The 25,573-nt window shown below is 34.4% G+C and overlaps 2 protein-coding genes across 3 annotated transcripts in view; both read left to right on the top strand.

Moving 5' to 3' along the window:
• Nucleotides 1-18,849, top strand: part of LOC123712162 — a 90,424-nt gene extending 71,575 nt beyond the window's left edge. For both annotated transcript variants that reach the window (XM_045665139.1, XM_045665141.1), the window contains 8 exons: nt 6,008-6,165; nt 6,927-7,031; nt 13,353-13,502; nt 14,384-14,516; nt 15,381-15,647; nt 16,349-16,513; nt 16,586-16,751; nt 17,267-18,849. In XM_045665139.1, coding sequence (XP_045521095.1) covers nt 6,008-6,165; nt 6,927-7,031; nt 13,353-13,502; nt 14,384-14,516; nt 15,381-15,647; nt 16,349-16,513; nt 16,586-16,751; nt 17,267-18,633 — 2,511 coding nt within the window. In that variant the 3' untranslated portion in view covers nt 18,634-18,849. The remainder of the gene's footprint in view (nt 1-6,007; nt 6,166-6,926; nt 7,032-13,352; nt 13,503-14,383; nt 14,517-15,380; nt 15,648-16,348; nt 16,514-16,585; nt 16,752-17,266) is intronic.
• Nucleotides 18,850-21,145: 2,296 nt separating this feature from the next.
• On the top strand, nt 21,146-23,786 carry LOC123712242. Its single transcript, XM_045665252.1, has 5 exons — nt 21,146-21,232; nt 21,678-21,796; nt 22,841-23,017; nt 23,093-23,278; nt 23,596-23,786. The coding sequence occupies exons 1-5, from the start codon at nt 21,198-21,200 to the stop codon at nt 23,784-23,786; spliced, it is 708 nt and encodes a 235-aa protein (XP_045521208.1). The 5' UTR covers nt 21,146-21,197.
• Nucleotides 23,787-25,573: the final 1,787 nt, after the last annotated feature.

The following is a 25,573-nucleotide window of genomic DNA, read 5'->3' as shown; positions in this document are numbered from 1 at the left end:
ATATATAATGATAATGATATTTAACATAAGAAAGTGTACTAACAGTCTCTATTAAAGGGAAGACACTCGGTTCATGTGTACTATTATTTATCCACTTACCACTATTTAAGTACTTAACGTGCAAAACACTTATTCGAATAGTTTTGTCCTTTTCAATCGTCTGACTAGGCCCGTAGTGTCAAGCCTTGTCAATCACGTATTGCTGGAGTTTCTCTTTGTGGGCTCCAACGATGTTTTTTATTGTTGTGGTGACTTTAAGGTCTCGATGGAAGTCGTCGAAACAAAGTTTCAGTATTCTACAATGAAAAATGGCGCTACGTATACAGTTGTATAACAATCACAAAATACTAAAATATCTATACATATAAAAATGAATTGCTGTTCGTTTGACTCGCTAAAACTCGAGAATTCCTGGATAGATTTGGCTAATTATGGTCTGTAAATATTTGTGGAAGTTCAGGGAAGGTTTAAACGGTGGGAAACAATAATAGGTAAATAAAAATATCTTTCAGAAATTTGTGTTTCATAGCTGTCGTATCGTTCCGATAACATTGTTCTGATTTAAAAAAATTGAATCAAAAGTATCGCAAATACATTTAGGTGATACGAAGTTTACCAGGTCATCTAGTAAATTAATATTTATTTCTTAGACACCTTTCAAATATAATGAATTATTCATATGCCTATTTCTGTCTATAAGTAAACCAAAGTGGTGAAAACAAAAGACCACAGAAGGTTAGAGATTTCTTATATTCTATATTATTTTATCTAAATAACCTAACCTAGTCAGATCTGGATTATATTATGTCAATCTAATCCGTTACCCAATAATTTCATGATGAGGATGAAAACGTATCTCCATCTGCCATCATATACCTTTATTGTATTTTGATGTATGTTATCACATTCTGTCCCTATCGAATAAATGTTGTTTTAATATGCAGTTTGAATAATAAACAACTCGTGGCGATAACGAATGTCGGCAATTCTTCGAATTGTTGTGTGTAAATTTATAAACTATACAAATGATTATTACATTTAAATCCGATAAACAAATAAATTATTTAAGTAGAACGTCTCGTTTGAATCCCGGTTAGTTATAATCCTATGTGAAACACAGAAAACTTATAAAAACAATTATTAACTGTTTTAAAAATATTAACTGTCTTCTGTCTAATGTGAAAAGAATGAGAACATATATTTTTTATCCTAATAGATTGTCCGTCTTTTACACTACTCGATCGTGGGGCTATGAGAAATGACTCTTCGTTTATATAGGTAGAGTTTTATGATATATTATACAGTATTTATAATATTCTTGATCATTAATAGTTATAATAATGATATTTAAATTTTATAGATAAAAAATTAAAACAATCTGGTAACAGTGTACCTTTAACGCTGGCAGCATTTCGTAACTGTGATACTTATTTGTTAAGCGCTGAAAGCGTTAATGCTCTAGCATCCCCGGTACTATCTATCAAGCGCCATTTTAAATCTTTAATTAACACCTGTATCTCTTGAACCCGGCCCAAGATTCTTTACTCCAAAGGGAACGAACAAAGTTGAAAGTTAGCTGTTAGATTATTTTTACCTGTATACACGTCGCATGTAGATGAAGGTTTGTTGAGGATTTTTTGAGCTGTATATTAGGGTTTTTAAGTCTTATTAGAGAAAAGTGGTTTGATACCTCAATCATATAACCTGTGCTCGGATGGCATACAAAACATAAATCAAACAACAACATCATCATCATAACAACATTTTTAGGTTTTTGAATCCCATCACCTCGACGTCCGTTGTTCTTTTACTGGGCGTTTTCTAAGGCAGTTTTTGCCGCGTACCACCACTATCTTGAACCGAAGAAAACTCTGTCTTCCGAAGAAAAGAGCGTACAAATTCTTCAAAGGGACAGGACTTGAGAGCCCTCTGGGATTCAGAGAGTCCATGGGCGGCGGAGCAATAAAACTTAACAACATTATAGCCTTCTTCCAGTTTATTTATTTCGTACTTAACCTAACTTATATTATATTAAATAAGAAACAATTATACTAAACATATAGCCAAGATGAAATACATAATACAAACAAAAAGTTACAAATATAACAGAAGGAAAGAATCTATATAAAAAATAAAAATTTTTTAATACAATAGAACTAAAGAAAACAATTTTTTACCGGATTAAAGCTATTTGTATTATTATAAACTTATAATTGTTTTACATAATACAAATAGCTTTAATCCGGTTAAAAAATGGTTTTCTTTAATTCTATACAATTGAACTACCTACCTTATTTGGCTGTGTGACACTATCACACAGGGTAAAAGTGATGGTACGTACATATGTACGTGAGGGTGTGTATGTAGGGTGTGATCAAGATGCAAGTTATTTTGCGCTATGCATAATCTCACTCTTATTTAACTTTAAGCATATTCCGCCGATAGCTGAAACAAGTAAAGGCTTAAATATTGTTCGTTGTATGTCCGGGCTGCGCGATACAAAACTGAATTTTTGGCATAGTTGGTGATGATGTGAGGAACGTGAAACAAAGCTCGTTCACGAGTCTTTTAGGCAAGAATATCCATACATATTGGCATGTGGTTCTAAATTACCCCGTTTTGTTAAAAAAAACACAGCATATGCAAATACTGTTTATATTACCTTATTGTCTATAACGCATCTATTATTGCAACTAGGAAAGCATTATTCCCGACTACAGTTTAAATGACTTCCTGCCACATTATATACGTTGGATTATAATGCTGTTACGTCGTCATGTCCGCTATTTAACTTCCATCAAAAACAAAATTAGTATACGGGATTTATTGAAGTGAAACTTCATTAATAAGGATAAAAATTTTTACGGATGAAACGCAATAATAATATTAGCGTCACGAAGATGTGCAGTTGTTTTTGTCATAGAAAAGGTAGAGAGGGACTGAGACCGAGAGGGAAAGGGCGAACGTAACATGAAGCAAATAGCCATGCTATAGCTAAGCTACCTCCACCAATTTTCAGCCAAATCAGGCGTATAATATAACTAGATGTAGACAATGAAAACGACAAATGAATCAGAGTAATTTCAGTATGAAAGGTAGGGATAGAAATAATGAAAAGGAGCTATACGGCAAGGAACTTAAAGGATTCTTCAAGAAAGGACGATCCACATAGTTTTACTATTTAGCATTTCTACATATTTTATTAACATTAAACGGAGAGCTTATATGGGAGATATAGTGAATTATGTTATATGTTTTTTTTCTTTAATGTAAGTGTGTTCTTCATTCTGATCCAAAATGACTTTTTTAAATAACAGCCAGCATAATGCCAGACGTCTCGCAAGAGCGTTGTCTTTAAGGATTGGTACGCTCTTTTCTCGAAGGGCCGTTAGTTGAAAATACTTCAGTGAATTAATACATAATCGACTTTAATGCCTCTAACGACTATTATGACTACTGAGTGCGAATAAATTACCTATTATTATATTTTTTTTAAATCGATGGTTACAACGTTTTTTTGGTCTGGACCTTAGATTTCTGTATCTGTTTCATAATCATTTGTCAATCTAATAGGTAAGTAGGTGATCCGCCTCCTGTGCCTGACGCAGGCCGTCGACTTTTTGGGTCTAAGGCAAGCCGATTGCATCACGATGTGTTCCTTCACCGTTCCAGCAAATGTTAAATGTCATAGAAAGAAATTCCGGCGATCGAACCTACGGCCTCAAGGATGAGAGCCGCATGCTAAAGTTAGCTAGGCCAACACCGCTCATAATATATTTAACACCAATAATAGTTTTGTCTATGCATTTGGTATATGGTATACCAGTATATACGAATATATGTACGTTTCTATAGCCAATACTTTCCCCAACAACAATGCTGTGGTACGATTTCACCTATATATCGACTTCTATTGTTAAGCCTACCATTCCCACGTCCATCATTTAGTGCTTCTTAGATTGGTTATCATTTTGAATACGGGATACGACACAGAAAAATATCCGGTAAGAAAGCAGTCGTATAATCAATAAATGAAACAACTATAGTTTTGTGCTGTTGCACCATTGAATATTTAACATTTTTCATTATTTTTGAGTAAAAAATTAAAATCACACTGTTATTGCGACACTTTTATATATAAATTATTTTTATTTTTATTTACTATACTTTTACACACAAATCTTTCAAGACATCTTTACTTACACTGTTAATTTTTACTAATATTATTAATACATTTATTTTTGCGTCTGAGGTGCAAACTATTGTGGTGTCTGGCAGAATGACCAGCGCTGTGGATCACATCAGCATAATGCTGAGCCAGGGCCAGTTACAACCATAACACACTGTAAAATGTAAAATGTACTTATTCCATCTTTCCATATTTTTTGTTATTTTTCTTTTTGTAGATTTTATGGCCTGGTAACGAGACTTTTACGCCAAGCCATATTTTCTTTTCATTTTCACTTTTTTAATTGGTGTCTTTTCCCTTATTTGACAAATGCTATACTTGTTTCTTACAATCGTACAAATACAACAATCAATACCATAGATTAGAAATTATAAAAGACTACAGACTACTGATATAGACCTGGACAATCACATACAAAGCAAATTGTGTCTATATTTCAGAATTTTATTAATACATTAATAGTAAAAGTATAAAGATGACATATTACCCCCATATTATTATTATTGACATATAAGATGACTATTTTTTCCCCGATTTCAAAGTGACTAAAAGGTAAGTAGCCAGTAATTATATAAAACAAATATAGTTTTATCGGTTTCAGAGAACATGGCAACTTAATTAGAATTTATGTGGTCGTGCGAAAGACTACAGTAGCACACAATTGGTATCTTATTACTCAATGCCACTTAAACAGGTTCACGGCCAATATAAGAAAAGCTACAACACTCACGTACACACCGAAGGAGGTCCCGATTGGTACTAGGCTCTTAACAAAAATACTAAATATTATAAAATACATTTCATTTCAATTTTATTCATTATTATAGAACGGCAAAAAAAGTAACCAAAGAGGTTTTCTATCAATTATTTTTGCCAGTGAAATGCATATATGAGTGTAGAGGTGTGCCGTCTATGGCATATTGTATTTTTTTCTGTGAGACCGCTCTAGTGCGGTGATGAAGTTTTGCCGCCATTTCGGTGTTGGATAATAGTGAATGTGAAAATAATTCGACTTTATCTGGTAATTTATATTAGTATAGGAATTGACTAACGATGTTGAGAAAATTATATTGAAAACTTTAAAACAGTCACATTTCGGAAAACGTTATTTGCATTAAAAGGGTACAAGGAAGGAAGGATCACTATCAAGACAAATATTTTTGAGATAATAACAAAAAACGTATTTACTCTTAAAATGGTATGTATTAAACTATAACTAATATACAAACTTTTAGAAAGGGTATGTAGGCCAATTCATATTATAAAACACAATATTAATTGTTTTTATTATTACAAATTTAAAAAAAAAAACATATATTTTATTTTATACAATTGTCTGAAATATTTGTCTGTACAACACATTTCCATTGATTGTAAACTTTTTTGAGTCCCGTCAACTTGACCGTAATTCCTTTTAATTACTACTAGATGGTATTATCAAATCTGTTTTGGAAAAATACTGACTATAATCCTTCTTTTCCTGTACTCTTCATCTATGGTAGGTACTGATAATATTTAAATACCAGTGGTATTAATGAAATATTCGCAGTACAGTCGTGTTTTTTAAAACTGTTCACACAGTTTTTTTAACTATATATAACACAATACCTTCATGTTATAAATGTTTACAGGTTTTGAAATAATTTGAATTAAATTTAGATAAACTTTATATGTACATATATATATTCTAACTAAAAATCGTATGCATGTTTATATATCATATGTAATTGTGATAATATAAACTAAATTATTTCTTCAGGAAACCTATCATAGCCAAAATATTAATTACATTTTAAAATATTTTCTTTTACTTTTCAGGAAAAACAACGACCACCAATATACAATCCAGAAGACTACGCGACATCTCTCAAGAAATGGGGTAAGAAGACGAGTGGAGGGAACTTATACGATGTGGACCCGGGTCAGGAACCCAACAAGGCGAGAACCCTGCCTAGCCAGGGCAGTAAGGATTTTAGGTATAGCTTTAGTTTATTTTTATTAACACTTCGTTACACTTCAATATAAAAAAAATTAACATAATTAAATCAAAATGAGGGCAACTGGCGGCCTTACCGCTTTAAAGCGTTCTCTTCCAGGCAACCAGTAAACACTAAACCTTTGTTGATAAAACTTGCAAGAAATACAGTATAATTAAAAGAACTAAATAGAAAAAAAATGGGCGGTTTCATAGCTTTCGACTGATCTCTTTCAGGCAATCACTTATTAGACGCTTATGAATTTCATTAAGTTTACAGCTGTTCACTACCGCAACCTGCATCAGTACTCTGTAGTTCACAATAACGATTCGATTCCGACGTTTTACATACAATTTTAACATTGTTTTCTCTTTTCATGACATTACATATTCAACAATAGGTATCGCAATACAGCGACTAAATGATGCCAGCAGCGTACACTGCCACGTTTTCTATTTTTAATAATTATTATTATTACTACGTATAAGAATATTTTGAACTATATTTTAGTATTTTCAACTAAAATATATAATATTTGATGTCGCAACCTTGCTCGCGCTGTAAATTTAATTTCTATCACTATTAGAAAATAGGGTAAAAAAATTAACTACGAGTAATAAGTCTCGTATCTCAAACACCAACATAATGACATATGAGTCACACTAAGCTGAGCATTTAATATCGGAATTAGATATATAGATATAGATAGAGATTATATCGGAAAGTTTTCAAATTCAATATTAAAGATATTTTATTTTCAGGAATCCATGCTTAGGCGTTGGCGAAGAAATGAGCCTTCGCCAGTTCTGCTCACCGAGTGAGTTACTCACGAAGCTCAGGGCAGATCTAAGGCTCTCATTTCCTAGGTAAGTTTTTGCAATGTACTTCACGTAATCTGAGTTCCTGGATTCGTTTACCGGGATACTAATTAAATTCAATTATATGCGGCGCCTTAAACAGGGACAGGGACATTTTAATAAATGAAAAATATTCAGCACATACTAACCAACTAAAAAACAATGTAGAAATGAATGGTGCGGAGTACAAAAAACCTAAATATTTCCATAATATTTTAAGGAAACAAGAACATATATCACCATAACATTAAAACAATTATTTAATAGTAAATTTTGACACAGAGTTGTCAAGAAAACTATTTGTCCGTAAATCGTAAAACATAACGGCTTTAGATGCTTCGACCCGTAAAGAACGTGTTGCCAATTTGTTGACCAACATTCTCCTCCTTGGACAATACTTTAACCAATCAGCCCAGTAGACAGGCACGCGAGTCTCAACCCTGAGGTTGTTAATTCCGACCCCGGGTGGACCGACCAATGGATTTGTTTGTTAAAATCTGCGGCCACAATTTTATATATATAAAATCATTCATATACCTAAAATAAAACTGATTAAAGTTACAAATTTAAATCATTTTGACCATCGGAATATCCAGATGTTAACAGGTCATAGTGGATTCTTGTCGTATCTTCACAGGTTCAGGGTAAGACAAAGTGATGCGTGACCTTGTAGCAATACAGCTGAAGAGACGGTGTTAAATGTCCTGACCGACTTTCCAAAGTATGGATACGACAGGTATAACACTAAACAAGCTAGGGAATGAAAATAATAGAGACGAACATAAAATAAATAACGTTCAACAATAGTTTAAGTGGAGGTTCTAGTAATTGCTGTATACAAAAAGTTGTTAAAAGAAATAGGTGGTGCTTAATCATCCTGGTTGCCAATACTTTTTACTTAAGTTGTACATAATATACGTAAGTTTTTAAGGTAAACTTCTTTATCGGCGTTGGAAAAAACGCCGTTGTTTTTAACACAACGACAACATAGACGGAGAATTCGCTAGAAAATATATATAAAAAAAGCCTTTTGAGTAATAATTACCATTGTATAATGTATATTATGTCCTACAAGTTACTGTAATATTACTAATAGAGTGCTCTGAATGCTTCTTTACAGGACCCATGCCCCACCAATAGCCTTTTCATTTCTCTCTTATATAACGTACAAATAATAAATGTAAATATAAAATTTTCTTAACCTACATTGTCATGATAAAAATAATTAAAACAAATTAACATACACAATTTGTTATTAAAACATTGATTTTTTCCAAATTACTAGGGCATAGTTACTGAAACATAGTACGTAATTTTAAACATACATATATATATATATATATATATATATATCATGGAAAACTAAAATACACATTCAAAATAATTTTAATTATTTTCGAATAGCCGCTTGACAATCAAATTCGTCAAATTCGACATTCACTGGTGGTGGAGCCTCTCTTCGTGGCCTCCAGCTGTGTAAATTCATTAGAAACAAAATAATTTAATTTTAAATGAAATTGCTACATATTATTGAAAAATAATACCTAGGTAACACTGAAAAAGTTTAGAAAATCAAAAACGCCTTAATGTAGAAAGTTGCCAATACTTTTATTGTTTTTCGAAGTAATCTCTGACCACTGAGAAAAGCAAAGGGACCATTCTTCCTTGCGGGGTTATTCTTCTATGGCATTTTCGTACGCTTTCACCGCATCTTCAGGGCTCGTAAAACTAATACTTCGAATTTTATCTTTAGTTCTTGGGTATAAATGTAAGTCACAGGGCGCCAGTTTAGGACTGACGGATGACTCATTATCTCGACACCTACCAATAAACCTGTCCCATATTCACCAGTCCAAGCGAAGGTGTTTCTGGTCGTCGGTTAAAATCTGGTGCAAAGTTTCCTGACCTATAAATGTTCGTGTAACATTTTTTGAACTTGACTCATACCAATGCCTAGGCTTGCCCGTATCTGATGATACCTCTACACTTTCATACCTTCCTCTATCATGCGTCGCACAGCACTGATGTTATCTTCAGTAGTCGCTGTTGGACGTCCCTCACGCGGATCATCATTGTGCTACGTGCTACGTCCACGCTTAAACTCGTTAAACCTCGTTAAACCTTAAATTGTATATAGTTGCACGAGATGGGGCTTCAATAAGAAATGCTAATCGCAGCCTATGATAGCTATGTTCACATATACAAATGAATGCAATATACTATATTAGATTACCAAAGATTTCTCAAATTGAAATTCAAAAAAGTTTTCATTAGCAATGTTCCTAACTGGCCCGTTCTAAACATTTTCCAGTGTTACAAGTTAAAGTACATATCAAAGTTTCGTAAAAACATAAATTTTTCTACCTAAAGATATTTCTGGATATCTTAAAATAGCCTAGGCCGGCGTTCTTTGATGATACTCATTAAAGTTATATAAAATTGGCTAAAAATAAACGTCACATAATATTGACATCGGATAAGTGCAGAAATTCGCTCAGGCAGCACCTACTGTACAATTAGGTGCAAGAACTGGCAATGATTTTATTTGTTCAGGTTTTATTTGTGGAAAGCATTATTTTTGTTAAGGCGTATGGTTTAAGTTACAAGTGTAACAAAACATGTAATGTGATGAAAATATATGTGTTATATGTTTTATAGAGCGTAACATATACGTCGGTCAATAAGTTTTATGTAAAAAAATAGTTGGGAATGTTAGCCATCGTCACCAATAGTCGAAGTGTATTCATATCATTAGTGGGACTCCCATCCTTGAGGCCATAAATATTTTTAACTTCAAGGGTATTGGTTGCTCATCATATTTTGGAAAGCAGTAATATCAAAACCGAAACAGGATGCTCAATAAGAATCCAGGCTACGGCCCTCGTCCGCTACTTTGGCCTTCAGTTAAACGTGTAAGACATACCCTTTTTAGCTACGCCATCTTCACTTCCTTCCTTCTCAAGATTGGTCTTCCTTAACACGATATTCTTTTGCGAACTAGCGAAATGTGGAATCGAATCCCGGTGGGGGTCTCCCCTGGGAGATACGACCTCAAATTGTTTAAAGAAGGGGTATACTCTTCCCTAAAATGCAAACATTAGTAAAGGTTTAGGTTTTCCAACAAACTGAAACGAATAAAAGAGGAATTATATTATTTGTGTTTTCATAGTTTAAAAAAAATTGAAAACTTCAAACAAAATAATTATTGATGTCGCTTCAAATCGCTTTAACCTATACCTTTTACCAGACGTAATCAGTTTTTGCACTAAAAATTGCTCACAATTATTTTACATCTCGAGAAACACTTCATAATTTAAAAACAATGCGAAATAATTTACGACATTCCAGCAGACGTTTTATTTTTTTCATTCTTCACTTTCATTTTTTCCTTTAATCACGCTCATACGCTCAGGTCTGGTTTATTTAGTGTCTTGTTCAAATTGCCACCTTTGTAGTATAGGTGTGATGCAATTGTTTAATATAATATAACGGCGGGTGGCGCCTCTCAGTGGGCTCCGCCCATAAATACCGGAGTAATTTGTCGCCCGGGCCCGGCGTGAGACGCCAAACCTCTTAGTTAATAATGTCCCTTTTTAAGAAAGGGGAGACTTCGACACTCCCTTGCTAACTAGCTACTCGGTCACATATCTGACTGACTGCGTGCCCGATAGGCTAGTATGTAGGGGTCCTTTATCAGAATATATATATATATATATATATATATATATGTGTAACAAATTTAATGGTATATAGCGCCTCAATGAGTTGTTATGCCAGTACTCCTGATGGATTTGTAATTTATCCCATACCAAAACAAGTTTTGTAACAAGTCCAATATAATATATGTTTCAATTTAAATACAGTCTAAGTACGGAAACTGAGTCCACAAACATAAGACATACATACATGTCTAGACCAAACTATGAGTTCTATGTTAACTTGAGATGAAGTAAATTATGTCTTTGACAATCAGCTTTTTATTTATAGTCTTTTATTGACAAATCACAACAAATCTTAAAGCAATTTTCTTTGAAAAATTAAAAGAAACTACAATCAACAAAACATAAACATCTATGTGTTTTTATAGTTTTAAAAAAAATATCAAATTTAAAAACTTCAGAGAAGATAATTATCATTGATGTCGCTTCAAATCGCTTTGACCCATACGTTTTACTATGCGTAATCAGTTTTTGCAGTCAAAATTGCGCACAATTATTTCGCATCTCGAGAAACACTTGATAATATAAAAACAATACGAAATAATTTACAACATTCCATTACTTCCGCTAATTTTGTTGCCCAACCAAGGCTGGTGGGTTTTCGTATGGATAGCTCCGAAGTTTTTAGCCATTCTTTTCCGGACATTTTATTTTCAGTCCAGCTGGATGGAAATAGAGAAAGAGTCCCCCTATGTGGGAGAAAATACTTCCCTCTGTGTTGTATAGATGAATCACCTCACCTTCATTTAATTTCTTCAAAAATCTTGTCAAAGTCAAAAAAACAATTAACAATCAACAATACAAGAGGTTCTCCGTTAATACTATATTTATTCGTAATGAAACCATAACTTGAATGCTTTAGTAATAAAATTTTAACTTAAGCTGTAAATAGAATAAAAATAAATATTCTCTAAAGTACTCTTATGCTCACAGTATTTCCATGCTGTATTGGATTAAAAAAACTCGTTGACCACGATTTTATTCTCTAAAACATTCAAAATATCCAGTAAACCATATAATGACTTTTCTGTTATTAAATATAAGGCATTAGAACAAATTAATAGGCTTTAAGCTTTTATTTACTGAAATTGGTGAATCTTGAAGTGATTTACAAATTTTTTTTTATTAAAATTAGTTTTGCTGCATAAAAGATATAACTAGAAACTAAGAAACTAGCTAATAATATTATACAATATTTTGATACATTTGACAAATAAGACTAGGATAATTTTGTACATAAAGTTACTTTAACTCTCATTGTAAACTTTCTAAATTTTTTGAAAGCATTCTTACTTTCCTATGCTTTACCTTTATTAATTAAACATGTTGTCAGTACCATACGCGAGATTAAGTAATATCAATAAAAAAAACTAGTAAGTATTATTTTGTATTTTGAGAAAAAGTAATCTGAAATATATTTTAAGTTAACTGTGTCTTGAAGGTTTTAATTGTTTGGAGCTTCTCCTTGCTTGGCCCGTTATCGCAGAATAAACTAAATCCCATTAGGCTAATGATACAGTTTTTACTCGGGATAAATAAACGTAACCCACAGTTTTAAGCCTTAAAAGTGCACGAGGTATACCGCTATTTCTTCATATCCTACGAAGTTGCCAGCATTAGCTAGTTTGCTATAAATTGTTACTACGATATAGAAGTTTTATAGTCATGCAGCCTATAAAAGTCTATAAAATTATTTACTGCAAATAAAATGACGGCAATAACTCTAAAAGTGAACGAGTATTATTATCTTATTTGATTTTTGATTGCCGTTTTAATAGTCTTTATACTGCGCATAAATATAATACTGTATAATTACAGTACTACACTTATTAACTACAATAATTTGTAGTTAATGATATAATTATTAGTTAGTAGATTTTAATTCCAATAATGATATTAGGAGACTTTGTTTTACTTTAGAAAAGCTTTGTTATGAAAAAACATTAATTGGGTAATATTGTGACGGTTAACGATTGCGAAACTACCGTCATTAAACTGTAATATAATAGTTTCTGTAGTAGGGTTTTTAGCAGCAGTAACACGTAAGGTTAGGTAACTAGAATTTATAACGTCTAATCATAAGTACGTCAAATATAAGAGGCTTGCTGCCCACACGACACGCTTTCCAGGGTGGGGGCTGGTGTATCATCTCATTTTACTACAGAGTATGTATAAAAACAAGCACTTCATGTTAAGATAAGTGCTCATGGCCCTTGGAAACGTCCATAGACACCTGCAACATCGAAAGGTATGCATTCCTGACCTATAGGAAGTGGTACCCTCTCTTCAAGGCCATTAAGTCGCAAAGGTTCAGAACTACCTAGACAAGCTAGCTTGTTCCAAGAAGTGGTGGTACACGGCAAGAAGTGTCTTAAAAAGCGCTTTGTGTTGAAACGACAGACGTTAAGGTGGAATTTTGCAGTTTTTATTGAAGTCCTACGGTGAACCCTTAACGTTATTCTTTCGATAGTAACCTCCAGTTTACGTGTGTGATGTTTAAATTATAAAAAAGCCTGGAATTGTTTGGGCCTTAATGAAACCAATGTTATCACATCAGGCCAATTGTAGTTATATAAGCAATACAGCTAATATTGATTCCCTACTTTTCCAGTTTCGTCCAAGAGTTCGCGAGTGAGCCGCTAGATGGAGTGACCTTACTTCTCGAACTCCTCCGCAATGTTCAACTCAGTCAAACGGGGGATGGGGCAAGGGGACCGCCAGCAGTCAGGCGCAGGCCACTCCTGGATGAGCTGGCATGCTTGTAAGTTTGTTTAAAATTGATTACAAGACGCATAGCTAAAATAAAGCTATTTCATAATGATGAAAATTTATAATTTCGTCTTAAAATTTCGGCATGCAACCTAAATACCTAGACTTAATCATATGTTAAACAGCTCGACAAGAGCAATCCAAATTCTGTATTTGTCTAAGAAATTGTAATTTAAGGTTTGAAAAAGACGGTTTATATAAGCATAACTTTGCCACAGTCTCTAAGTATATAAGTTCTTAAGGCGTTAATAAAGTGTCCATTTACAAAGACTGTAACAAATTGTTCATAGTTATATCCTGTCCTATCACAATAACCTGAATCAACTCCGGGTATCACTAACAATGTGTCGATCGATGATATGTGAATTATTAAAGAAAATCCTGCAGGGTTGGCATTAAAGGCAGCTTTAGCCTATGGCGAGCTGAAGGCATCCGTTAGTGGGTAGGGTTGTAAATATTAAGTTTGAGTAATCCCTGCTGGGGTATAATACCGCAGTGATATGCGTAAAAGCATTTTCTGACGTAAAAAAGCCTTAGCCATTTTATTAGTGATTGCGTAAATAATATATGTACGTATATATGACACCGGTGAAAAACAAAACACGAAAAATAATACAATTTATCTCTCGTTTAAAATTCTACGGAAGTTATAAGTTTCAGCACGGATTTTGTTTTATTCCGGTGACATATATATGACCTCCCGATATAATCCACTTCAGTCTTCGGGGCGGCCAGAGGTTATACTGGTTATTCTTCCCAATATCGGAAGTCCCACCAAAGTGTGTCCAAAGTCCTTCATTACCGAGTTTAAATAGATCGAAGAAGAAAATTATAACTATAACAGATACAATAAAATTTAAAAATATTTTTCAGGCAATGCCTTTGGAGTTGCTGTACCAGGTATTCAGAATGCGTGAGGAGATTGGTGGCCTGCTCCAACGGAGTATACGCTTTGGCGGTTTGCATAATGTCTACTGTCAATAAGTCTAGGATTCTTGCATTACAGGTAAACAGCAATATTATAGTAGAATTTATAATATTTTACTTACTTCCAAGCAGAAATTATGTGTGAAAAATTGGGAGTGATTTAAGTCTCGAAAGTTCTACAGTTCCGGAAAGTTTTGTAATACGATTATATTTTTGGGTACATATTACTTTTTTTCTTTATGTTTTCAACAGCTTTTGCCACGCCTTTGATTCGGTAAATTTCAACAAGGAGAATAGTGTAAGTTTCATTAAAGTCGCTTTTTGAGCAGTTTTGGACGTTTTGAATCCCTGTTTCTGGAAGAGATATCTATAGAATGGGATGTTGACGAAAATTTGAAACAATCTAGTGCTTTAACACGTGTTTAAGATTAATCTCTCTGCGAGCGGCTTGATCCCTTGGCGTTGCGTAGAGATGTGGGGTCTGTCTGTATATCTTACGCATTTACCATGGAGAGTGCTCAGAGTTGTTAAGACAAACACCGATTAATACCTGTAGCCGAGTTTTATTATCGGACGTCAAGGCAGAATACAAAATTCCACCCGTATCGCCACGACGTCCGTGGTTCTACAACTGAGAGATTCTTAAAGCAGTTTCCGCCACGCCCTATCACTATGTGGAACCAGCTGCCCATTGAAGTATTTCCGGACCAATACGACTTAGGGTTCCTCAAAAAAAGAGCGAATCAATTCTTAAAATGTATAGGCCTCCTCCAATTGTTTCCATTTCTCTCTTTCTTGAGCATTTCTCTCCCAATTCTCTCTACCAACTTAAATGAAAGAGGGCGACCTCTCTTTCTTTTTCCTGGTGGCCCTTTTCACCTTGTTACCTAAAGTTACCTACATGAATTCACGATATTTTGATTTTAAATAACTTTTATTTTAGCTTCTCACAAAGGCCTGCGAGCCTGCAGCACACGGTCACAGTATGATATCGGAAGCGTTATCAACACTTCGCCTTCGATATGGAGAACCAGTCAGGTTTAGGTTCCTGGTGGGGATGCTGCAGAGCACCGGTGGATCTGGAGACCTGCAAGCAGCTGGTTTGGCCTTTATTAATTCCCTGCTGACTAGCGCCCCATCTCCCCAAAGGAAACTCTACATACAGGCTGAGTTGGAGCAGGCTGGGTTCGAAGTTGTAACTTTGAAAAAGGTATGCAGATTTTAGGTTTATACTAAATATACCAAGTGGTCTGGACCTCCGATTTCTGTATCTGTTTCGTGATAAGAGCCAGGTAACAGAAGGTTGACCAAGATGGTCAACTTCTTCATGTGGCAGATTTTTGTACATAAGTAAATTGACTTTTTGTTAACTTAAACATTTTTCAGTCGAAACTTAGTCAGGCTTAGAAGTTGAATAAATAGTTAATCTGTTTCTCTCTCTGTATCTAGACCACGAGGTCATGTGGATGACAGCATATATTTTTCTCGGCATTTTTGTCTGTCCTTTTATGAAAGTTAGAAAAATTCTATCTATATAAATAATAATGAATCGCAAAATATGTTACGAAGCGTAACACTAGATGAATGCTGGAAGAATTTGAATATTTTTTTTATTCTTTTAACTCTGAGGAAGATCTTTATGGAGAATGTTTTTAAAAAGAGTCCTGACGAACCGAAAAACCATTTTTTTTTCTGAAAAGCGCAAAATGTTTCATACGTTCGTGAAAAAATCATATTAATGCGAAATCAAGATCGCGAGGCCAGCTAGTATGATTATGTATAATGGTTGCCTGGTAGATATCACTTAGTAGCTATAAACAAATCCGTGTTACTATGGATTTTTTTTAATATTTCGTAAATAATTTTGGTAGTATAATGTGTGAATAAATAATATAAATTGAATCCTTACAGATTGTCGCCAAACTACCGAACCCCAACGAACACGTAGTGAAGGAAATAGAAAACTACGAAAGACAATTGATAGATATTGATACTCTTAGTGAAAAGGCAACAGAGGCCCAAAAGGAGAAGGACGACCTTAGACACAAATTGGATCTTTTGGAGAAACGAGTCAAGGTAAGCAAAACATTACTAGTATAATATTTATATTTAATAAATTTTATAAAATATGATATACATTTTCCACAGATCCTACAGGAAGAGAAAGGAATTCTATTATCTCTAGAAAAGTGTCTGAAGGAAAAATGTTGTGAGTTACAAGAAGAAGTGAGCACACTTCGCTCCGAGCACAGTACTTCAAGTAGGAAGAAGACGTTTGTGATTAAGAAAAAAAACTCCACGCATAGAAGGAGAGGTACCATACATTATCAGAATTATTAGCCAAAATTCTTAACATTCTCAAATTCTTAACATGTATTTTTGTTTTTCTTCCAATGTTAGTTCCTGTTTTTTTTCTAAGTCATAATAAATGTAATCCATAAAAAAATATCGTATTGTATATGATTGATTTTAAAGTCATTTAATACCTTGGTGTGATAAGACTCACCAGTAGCGCTACAACCTCTTTAGGTCTGGGCCTTAGATTTCTGTATCTGTTTCATGATCACCTGTCAATCTAATAGGCAAGTAGCTTAGTGCTAGACACACGACGTCGACTTTTCGAGTCTAAAGCAAGCCGGTTTCCCCGCGATATTTCCTTCACCGGTTAAGCGAATGTTAAATGCGTACATAGACATAAAGTCCATTGGTGCATAACCGGGTCTCGAACCTACGATCTCAAGCCAACCTGCCTACAAACCTGCTCTTGACATAATAACTGTTTGTTATTTATAAATTTAATTAAATTGTTACACAACTAATTTGTTCCAGATGAATCATCACCTCCCGAAGATGAAGGTATTAGTTCCTCGGAAAGATCTCTCAGCCCTGAAGGAGATCCTCAAAGGGAGTCAATGGTTTACGAAGTATTCAATATTAAAAATGAAACGTACGATCTACTACGAAACAAAAGACCGCTCCATAAGAAACTAGAAAGCACAAAAAATCACAAAAAGTCAACAGACGATGAAGAAGAGACAACAATCGATGAAGTTATTCAAGAACTCAGAAATATCGTTAATCACGCAGAATCCGAACAATATTTGAACAGAACAGATAGCAAATGCAAAAGCAGTCGTACTTCAGAAACAGACTATCAAAAAGACAGAAGCGAAGAAAAGGAAGACTCAGTAACAAGCACTAGGCACAGCATTCACATAACCAGTAGTAACGAATTTGAAGACAATACGAGTAGCAGTGATGAAATTGGCAAAATTGTGCCTAGTAAGATATTCCCTCAACCACCGAATAAAAACAGAAGCCTCAGTCAATTATTCCCTCACGTAGAAAAGGGACTATTGTTTAATAAATCGCAGGATTTCTTCGATATGTACTGTTCGAGTGACGAAGGCTCCGATTCTTTACTCAGCGTTTCACGGTGTCGTAGTCGAGTTATGAAAAACGATCCGCTCACAAGCTTCGATTTTACTAAATGCCGAGCTAAATTCAACGAAACCGATACAGATGACAATAAACTAAGAAGATCAAAGACTAGAGATGATTCAAGGAAACCAACAGTTAAACGAAGTGAATCTTTCCAATCTGAGAAAGGATCGCGGCAACGTGAATACATTGAGAGTATGTTTGAAAGTCACTCGTCCCTTATCGAACCATCACCACTACAACGGTCCAGTTCTAAATGCAGTCGCGTCGATGAAATCGTGAATTTAATAGAATCTAAAAAGCTAACGAAAAGCTTAGACAGAATCGACGAAGGACTCAACTCGATGGTCGATATAATTATGGTCCCCGAACCGAAAAAGACGACGTGGTCATATGAGAAGCGCCAGAGATCGGTGTCTCGTGCCAACAGCGAAATAGAAGAACCACCTTTGATGCCCAGGGCCAGTAGTAGAACACACTCGTACGATAACAAAGAAGATAAATGCGATAAATTTTCAACTGCTCGAACGACGGGGTCGTTTGATACAAATTTCAATAATACGTTTATGATGAAGCGCGGGAGTAATACAGGTTTCTATTCTGGAACCCCAATGTTGAGAGATGCTCCGGCTAGCATGACCAGTCTGGTGACGAACGGAACACATAGCTATAGCGATATGAAGAGGACGTTTTCACCAATCAGTTCCAGTTACGGCCTCAATAAAGTAACGGATATGCCTTCAGGGTTGTACTAAGACAAACCATCGATTAATTTAAGTTTACCTAATACTAGTGCAATATAGCCCACTAGAGACTTCTCTTATAACTTAAATCTTAGTAATTTTGTTATAGCAAAATTTACTTAAGATTATGTATTTTTATATGTTTTTTTTTACAATTGTATGTGGTTCATCTTCCCAACGATATCCTAACGTTAGAAAGCCACTTAGAACTTATTTATTAATACTCATAGTTGCATGTTAAGATTAAATATTAAATGTATATATTTTCAATAAATTAATTGCTATTAATAATCGTTTTATTATAATTGGTTTAATTTTCCCGATGCTATCAAAGATGCGGCAGAGATTTTATATTAGAGGACAGGCCTATCCTATTTATTATTTAGCTGCCGCTTGAATTAACCCATGTTAAACTGTTTAGGAAAGAATTAAGGGGACAAGGCGTTTCACTTTTCTGCTGATTTTACTTGTAACTGCTGTTTCTTTGAACACAAAACGACGATCTAAATTGTGTAGTGTGGCTCATGGGCATGTCAACAATGAAGTGGTAAAACTGCATCGTGATTCTAGACGAGCATTGTTTGAAAGGGGATGACGGCATCAAGTTGTAGTTGTAGTTCCACGGAGCATTTTCCGGAGTGCAATCTATAGAAGACTGCCGGAGGCAACTCGATAGCCTGACAGGCAGCTGATTGAGATTCAACAAGTGATTCGTCTATAATTCGCTTAGCCCGCCTCTCAATAACGTCCAAGGCCCCACAGATAATATTTGGTAGAACTAGTCCAGAGATGACTGCTGTACTCCACACACCAACGGACTTGACATTGATAAAGATTAAACTGTTCCGGTGTGAAGAACTATCGGACTTTTGGAAAAATCTCAAAATATCAGTTTTTTATGATTTCATCTCAGCCTTAGATGAAAAAAAAACTGACTGGCTTATCAAAATTGTTTTAATAATTAAAGGGATATAGCTATAAGTGATCTTGTACACTTGACAACTTTATTAAGGCCCGTTTAGATGGAGGGAGTTTTTCTTCTCCAATGTACGATTATCGAAAGAATATAAAAAAGTTTCTTCGTCTAAACACACCTCTCGCTCTTCCACTTTGGCTAGAATTGCCTCGCAATGGAAAGTTTATTGTATCCGTGTAAACAGAATTTCAAAAGCAATAATCGTATTTCGAGGTTTTGTGCCAGTTGCTATCATGAGTGCAATGCGTGAGGGTGTTCTAATATATATGCTTTTCTAAGACAAGAAAAAATATGTTGGGTTAAAAAAATGGATAGCTAAGAGAAACCATGTTGAAGCATCTAACACATTGTGCCATGATTTGCAATTGGAAGATGAAGAGACATTCAAAAATATATTTCGGCTTACCAAAGCCCAATTTCCATATTTACTTCAAGAAATTGAACCGGCGATACAAAAAAAAAGACAACTATGCGTCAAGATGTAGCTGCTCGGACAAAATTTAAAATAACGTTATCATCACCGCCATCATCATTATCATCACCATCTGTACTTAGAATAGAGAAATACTAGCAAATAACAGAAAACAACTTTTATATAAAATTTAAACAATATTCTAAATTAAATTTTTCTTCACATGTGACAAGTGCTGCCATTGACATATTAGTTATTAACATATTCAAACTCCAATTTGAAATCAATACCCTAGTAATCACTAAACTCGAATGAAACATCTGGCACTGAAAACGGTTCAAACCGATTTGTACGATACTCACATGAACATAAAAAAATGTCATACGAGATCGTGTTTATACTAGTCGAATTTCTCGTAAGTAAGAAATCTTCTTACTAAAATGTCGATGTGTAAACAGACGCGGGAAATTATCGCCTAGCGATAAATCCCTGGCGATTCTCGTATGACGTAGGCGAGAATTTCGTTCTTGCCAGTATGTAAACATTTTTATAAGATAATGCTATGGCGATTATTGCTGGCGATAATCACGTACGATTTCCCGCCCCAAAACGTGCGAGAAACTCTCTCCATCTAAATGGGTCTTTAGTGACAGCCAATCTGATTCACAATTCTAACTAGTCCAGGATTTACTGTAATCAGTCGACATAACAATATACTACTGGAAATATAATATGGAAAATATAATACTGGAAACTATTCTGTACGTAATTGAAGTATAAAATAAAAAAAATTCAGTTAACTGTAGAGATCGAAGGCCGGGCGAAAGTGTTCTAAAAACTAACATATCGTTCATTAGCCTGAGGTCATTGACCACTTCACACGCGTCAATATTTCCGAAATAATGTTTCAATTTTTTCGCCTCGTCGTCAACTATCTTATTCAATTCTATTTAGGTTTCCTGGTTACATCAGTATCATTGTTTATTTTGATTACGAATTTATATTCATTGCCTAAACAAAGACTTCATATGGATTAGATCAGTTATTCAAATGACACCGAGAACGATGCGTGTGATATTATTTCTAATAATAAATACATCGGCAATGGAATATAAAAGATATTTAGAAGACGAAGATCTGCCAATAATAGAAATATATGATTTATCTCATCCAACCACTTGGAAGGAAATGATGGAATTCTATGAAGCTGTCAATAATGGCTGGTAAATTGTTTATATATTGATATATCTAAATTTTATTTATTTAAGGCTTGGCTGATAAGCAAAATGGTAAGTGAAACAGATGCAGTAATGAATTTCATTATTCCCAAGGAAATCCTCAAGTCGTAATTTCAGTTATTGCCACTAATAATCTAAATTACGTGACCTAAGTTTTATGTGCGTAGCTCAACCCCTTGAGCTAGTGGTGGGGACAGCCCATTTCCATCATCTACCCTCGCCAAAACAGGCCGAAGTGAGCTCTCAAGGCCTTTCAGGTCAACAATGAGTATCTAAGAAAAACTTAATTTTACCATACTTCACGAGACACAGTATTCATGAAAACTATTAAACCACTTAGAAATATAATTTTGACGATGCACTAGCAGGACTAAAAATAATATAGACTGTTTAGATGCCCCAAAAGTAAGCTTTAGTAATATTTTGCAAGGAAAATATGCGTTAACTGCGGAATCCCAGGGCTTGGTACCGGATTCCATTTGGAACATACAGTGAGACCTGGGACCATGCAGCCATCTATAATCCCAACAGAGTACCTTCTAACAAGGCGTAAGTATAGTTTTTTACAGTTTAAATAACATGCAACAAGATTGTTTAAGGCTCGACTCTGTCATGTCAGTGTATTAGAATTATGAATTACGCATAACATTTTAGATAACATTATTAATTTTTTACCGATAGACAACTTACATATTAGCAACCCAAAAACGCGCTTTCTTTACCTTCAGATGCCGCTTCATTTTACCAATTTCTTAAAAACAAAATTTTTACTTACCGTTCAATACTTTATACATTGTTACCAAATGAACAACGTCTTAAGAAAAACACTTTGTGACCGGATTAAAGCTATGTATTATTATTAAAAACGCGAAACATCGGAAAATATTTATAATTTAGAATTATGTAAATAATTATATGTTTTTAATAATAATACATAGCTTTAATCCGTTTAAAAAGTGTTTTTCTTAATGTGTAAAAGTTATTTTAACAAAAGACAATACTATGAAACAACGTCTTCTTAACCCCACCGTTAACTTGGCAAAAAGAGACTGGCTGTCCACGATACAGGAAATCCTAGTGTGGGGACACTTTCATTTCAGCAGAACGTGCCTTTTTATTATGTAGACATAGACATAACATTTATTACTAACAAAACACATAAAATAACAATAATAAAAAATAAAAATAATTAAAAAATAATAATAATAGAGAGATATCAATTATTTTTAAAGAAAAAGGTTTAATTTAGGCATTATGCTGAGGAGCAGAGTTGTTCCACAGCGCTGGTCATTCTGCCAGACCACAGCAGCTAGTTTGCGCCTCAGTCGCAAAAAAACAAATAAGAATAATAAAGTTTTTTCTTTTATTCAGTGTCATAACAAATTACGTAGTTACGATTGTGCCTAGAATCAGTTAAGGAGCTTTAAGTAGTAAATTGTGATCCTTGAGAATATATATTCCTTTATTATATAGTAATTTAGATTAATAAACTACAATAAAATACTATTTTATACGCTTCATGCGGTTTGCAATGATAGCATATCATGTGATCTCGGCTTTAAATCCCGGATTACCATAAACTTTCAATTTCAGTGGCTGTAATAGATCTAACTTCAATAACGAAGACGATACCCACTCTAGTTCTTTCGCTGGAAGCCGCCCTGCAGTGGATAGTGCTAAGGCATGATCCACGAGAGCCAACGTTATTACTATTCAATTTTGGTTGGAAATCGAAGAGCAAACGTCGCCAGTGCATTTGTCAGATACCAGGTGAATTTTTAAAGTTATTACGAACGATTGCAGTTCTAATGTGTATAATTATTGTTTTTATTACTACTTGTTCAGGACTTAGTTACGATTTAGCGGAGTACATTGCTACCAACCTTTCAAGAGTAGTAGGAGTGGCCACGGATGCTCCCAGCCTGGAGTCAGAAGAAACAAGAGAAATGACGTCTCGCACCGTCTCCAACGTGTTAGGGAGAAATGGAGTATATATAATAGAAAATGTTAATATTAAGAGGAAAATACCTGGTAAGATTTAATTCTTTAAAGACTTCAGCGTTCGACTTTAATCCCTGAGGTTGTAGGTTCAATTCCCGGCTGTGCACCAATGGACTTTTACGCATTAAACATTCGCTCGAACTGTGAAGGAAAACATCGTGAAAAAACGAGCTTGCCGGTGAGTCGACGGCGTGTCAGGCACTGGACTGATCGCCAACTTGCCTATTACATTAACAAATGATCATGAAACAGATACAAAAATCTGAAGACCTAATATGGTTTATGCGCCACAATTTTTTTATTGATGCATATAAAACAGAAAGATAATTAATATATTTTTATTTCAGAAAGAGGATGTATGTCACTAGCAATGCCTCTAAAGATGCTTGAAGCCGCCTATGTACCCACTAGACTGACTGTATTCTGTCCCTCTCAGAAGACTGACCGCTTCGTCACGATAGCTTTGAAGAAACGGGGAGAAATCATCGAATTCATTAAAGCTGATAAAGATGTTGACTTGGCGGAAATTATGAATTAAAAATATTTTCTAAAAATAGCTCTTATTTCGCTATTATCCACATTACGAACGGCGTGGCGCTTGTCTTTTATCATAACTTAATGACAAGCTTTGATCAATTCGCAAAGAAACAAGCTGTAAAAAATGGTTAAACTGGTTTCTGAACGCGCCATAAGAAGAGTTGGAAATGCTCTTGAAACCTGACAACCCACATTACACTCACATTTTTTTGTTGTTATCGAGTTAACTATTAAGTTATGTAAGAGCTGAGAGATGGTACAGAAGATAAATCAGACATCTTTTACTTAAAATGGTTTCCAAATTTGACACATTATAATGCATTGTTATAATCAATAAACATATTTTTTATTTAAGCTGTTTTGAGTAGTTTGATCACGTATCAATCAAGAAATTAATAAATACCATATAGGTGCTTACACAAGCCTAAGAAAGAAAACAAATTATTTTTTACCTTAGAAGATTATAGTCACACACAACACATATATGTCCTAGTGTGGGCACGAGTTAGTAAAGTAATACAATACAATATGGTTTTAATATATTATCACATAGGATACTTTACATGCTACATCTAATTTCATACTTTAGCTTTTCTATGCCAACTAAAGTGTACTATGGAGTGTTTTGAAGAATTTTCTTGGGTTGATCCCACCTGCCTCGTTTCAACGCCGTACGAGCCGTATTAACGTAAAATTTTGCATCACCTTGACAGCTCAGTCTTCCGCGGTACGCTTTCTTTTGCGAACCGTGGAATCCACTCCTAATTAGCCCTCCTAGGGTCCCGTCCCTTGGAGATACGGCCTCCAATTCTTTAAAAACGAGTATACTCGTCACTCAAAGACGACTGAAGACGACCATGAGCTGTGATCCCTGCCTTTTTTAGGCGTCCCGTATTCACGTTTTTCTCCCTAATCTATATAAAATCTTTAAAATGCAATGTATTGAAGTTTAGTAAGCGGTAGTAACTTTTATTTTGATATGTTTTACCTTAATATATGTTCAGATATCATTTGAACATTAATCAACTGCTGACACACGGCTATTCCATACTTGAATAGTTGAAGATACACCCACAGCTCCCATTAATATTATTATGCATGTGTGTATAGGTGTAATTAGAACAATGAATCAGATTTGAATATTGCCGTATTCATTTCTCGCTTCCTTTCAAAGTAGTGAAGCCCTTAATTACCGATGTGAGCCTCACCAATAGCTTTGAGATAATGCCACCACCTTGGACCTTTGAACCTACCCGTTGGGCTTATGTTACCTTAGGTCTCTTGGTGAAGACATCCCGTACTTATTTATATATTCACTTTTTATGTAAGAGTACCGAGAGTTTTTTTACGGCTTTTTCTCTCGGCCAGAGGGTATACTCTGTCTTTTTTGCCGATGAGGAGGGATGTCTATCTATTCAAATTTAATGACGTGAAATAAGTAATAATTGTATTTTATGTTAACATATTTTATTTTTTGTATTAGCATCTGTAGGGTCTTATCATTTCATATAATTAGTTATGTAGTGCAGCTTGCTAATACTTACATTATATATATTTAAACAAATTTCACAGCCCATTGATAGGATAATCTTAGAAAATATAATGAAAAAAAATTGAATAAATAAGCTTTATTTTTGCCAAACTATTACATTGCATACAATTAAATTCGTCAAATCAATAACGACAGATTACCAAAGTTAACTACATCCGAACAAATATAATACTTGTAAATGTACAATAAAGCTATATTATGCTATATATAACTTGAAAACATAGAATCATAGTTTA

The sequence above is a fragment of the Pieris brassicae genome, chromosome 7 (genome assembly GCF_905147105.1).
Source record: "Pieris brassicae chromosome 7, ilPieBrab1.1, whole genome shotgun sequence".
Lineage (NCBI taxonomy): Eukaryota > Metazoa > Arthropoda > Insecta > Lepidoptera > Pieridae > Pieris > Pieris brassicae.
The sequence above is the reverse complement of the archived record's forward strand: the minus strand, read 5'-3'. Positions and strand labels throughout refer to the sequence as shown.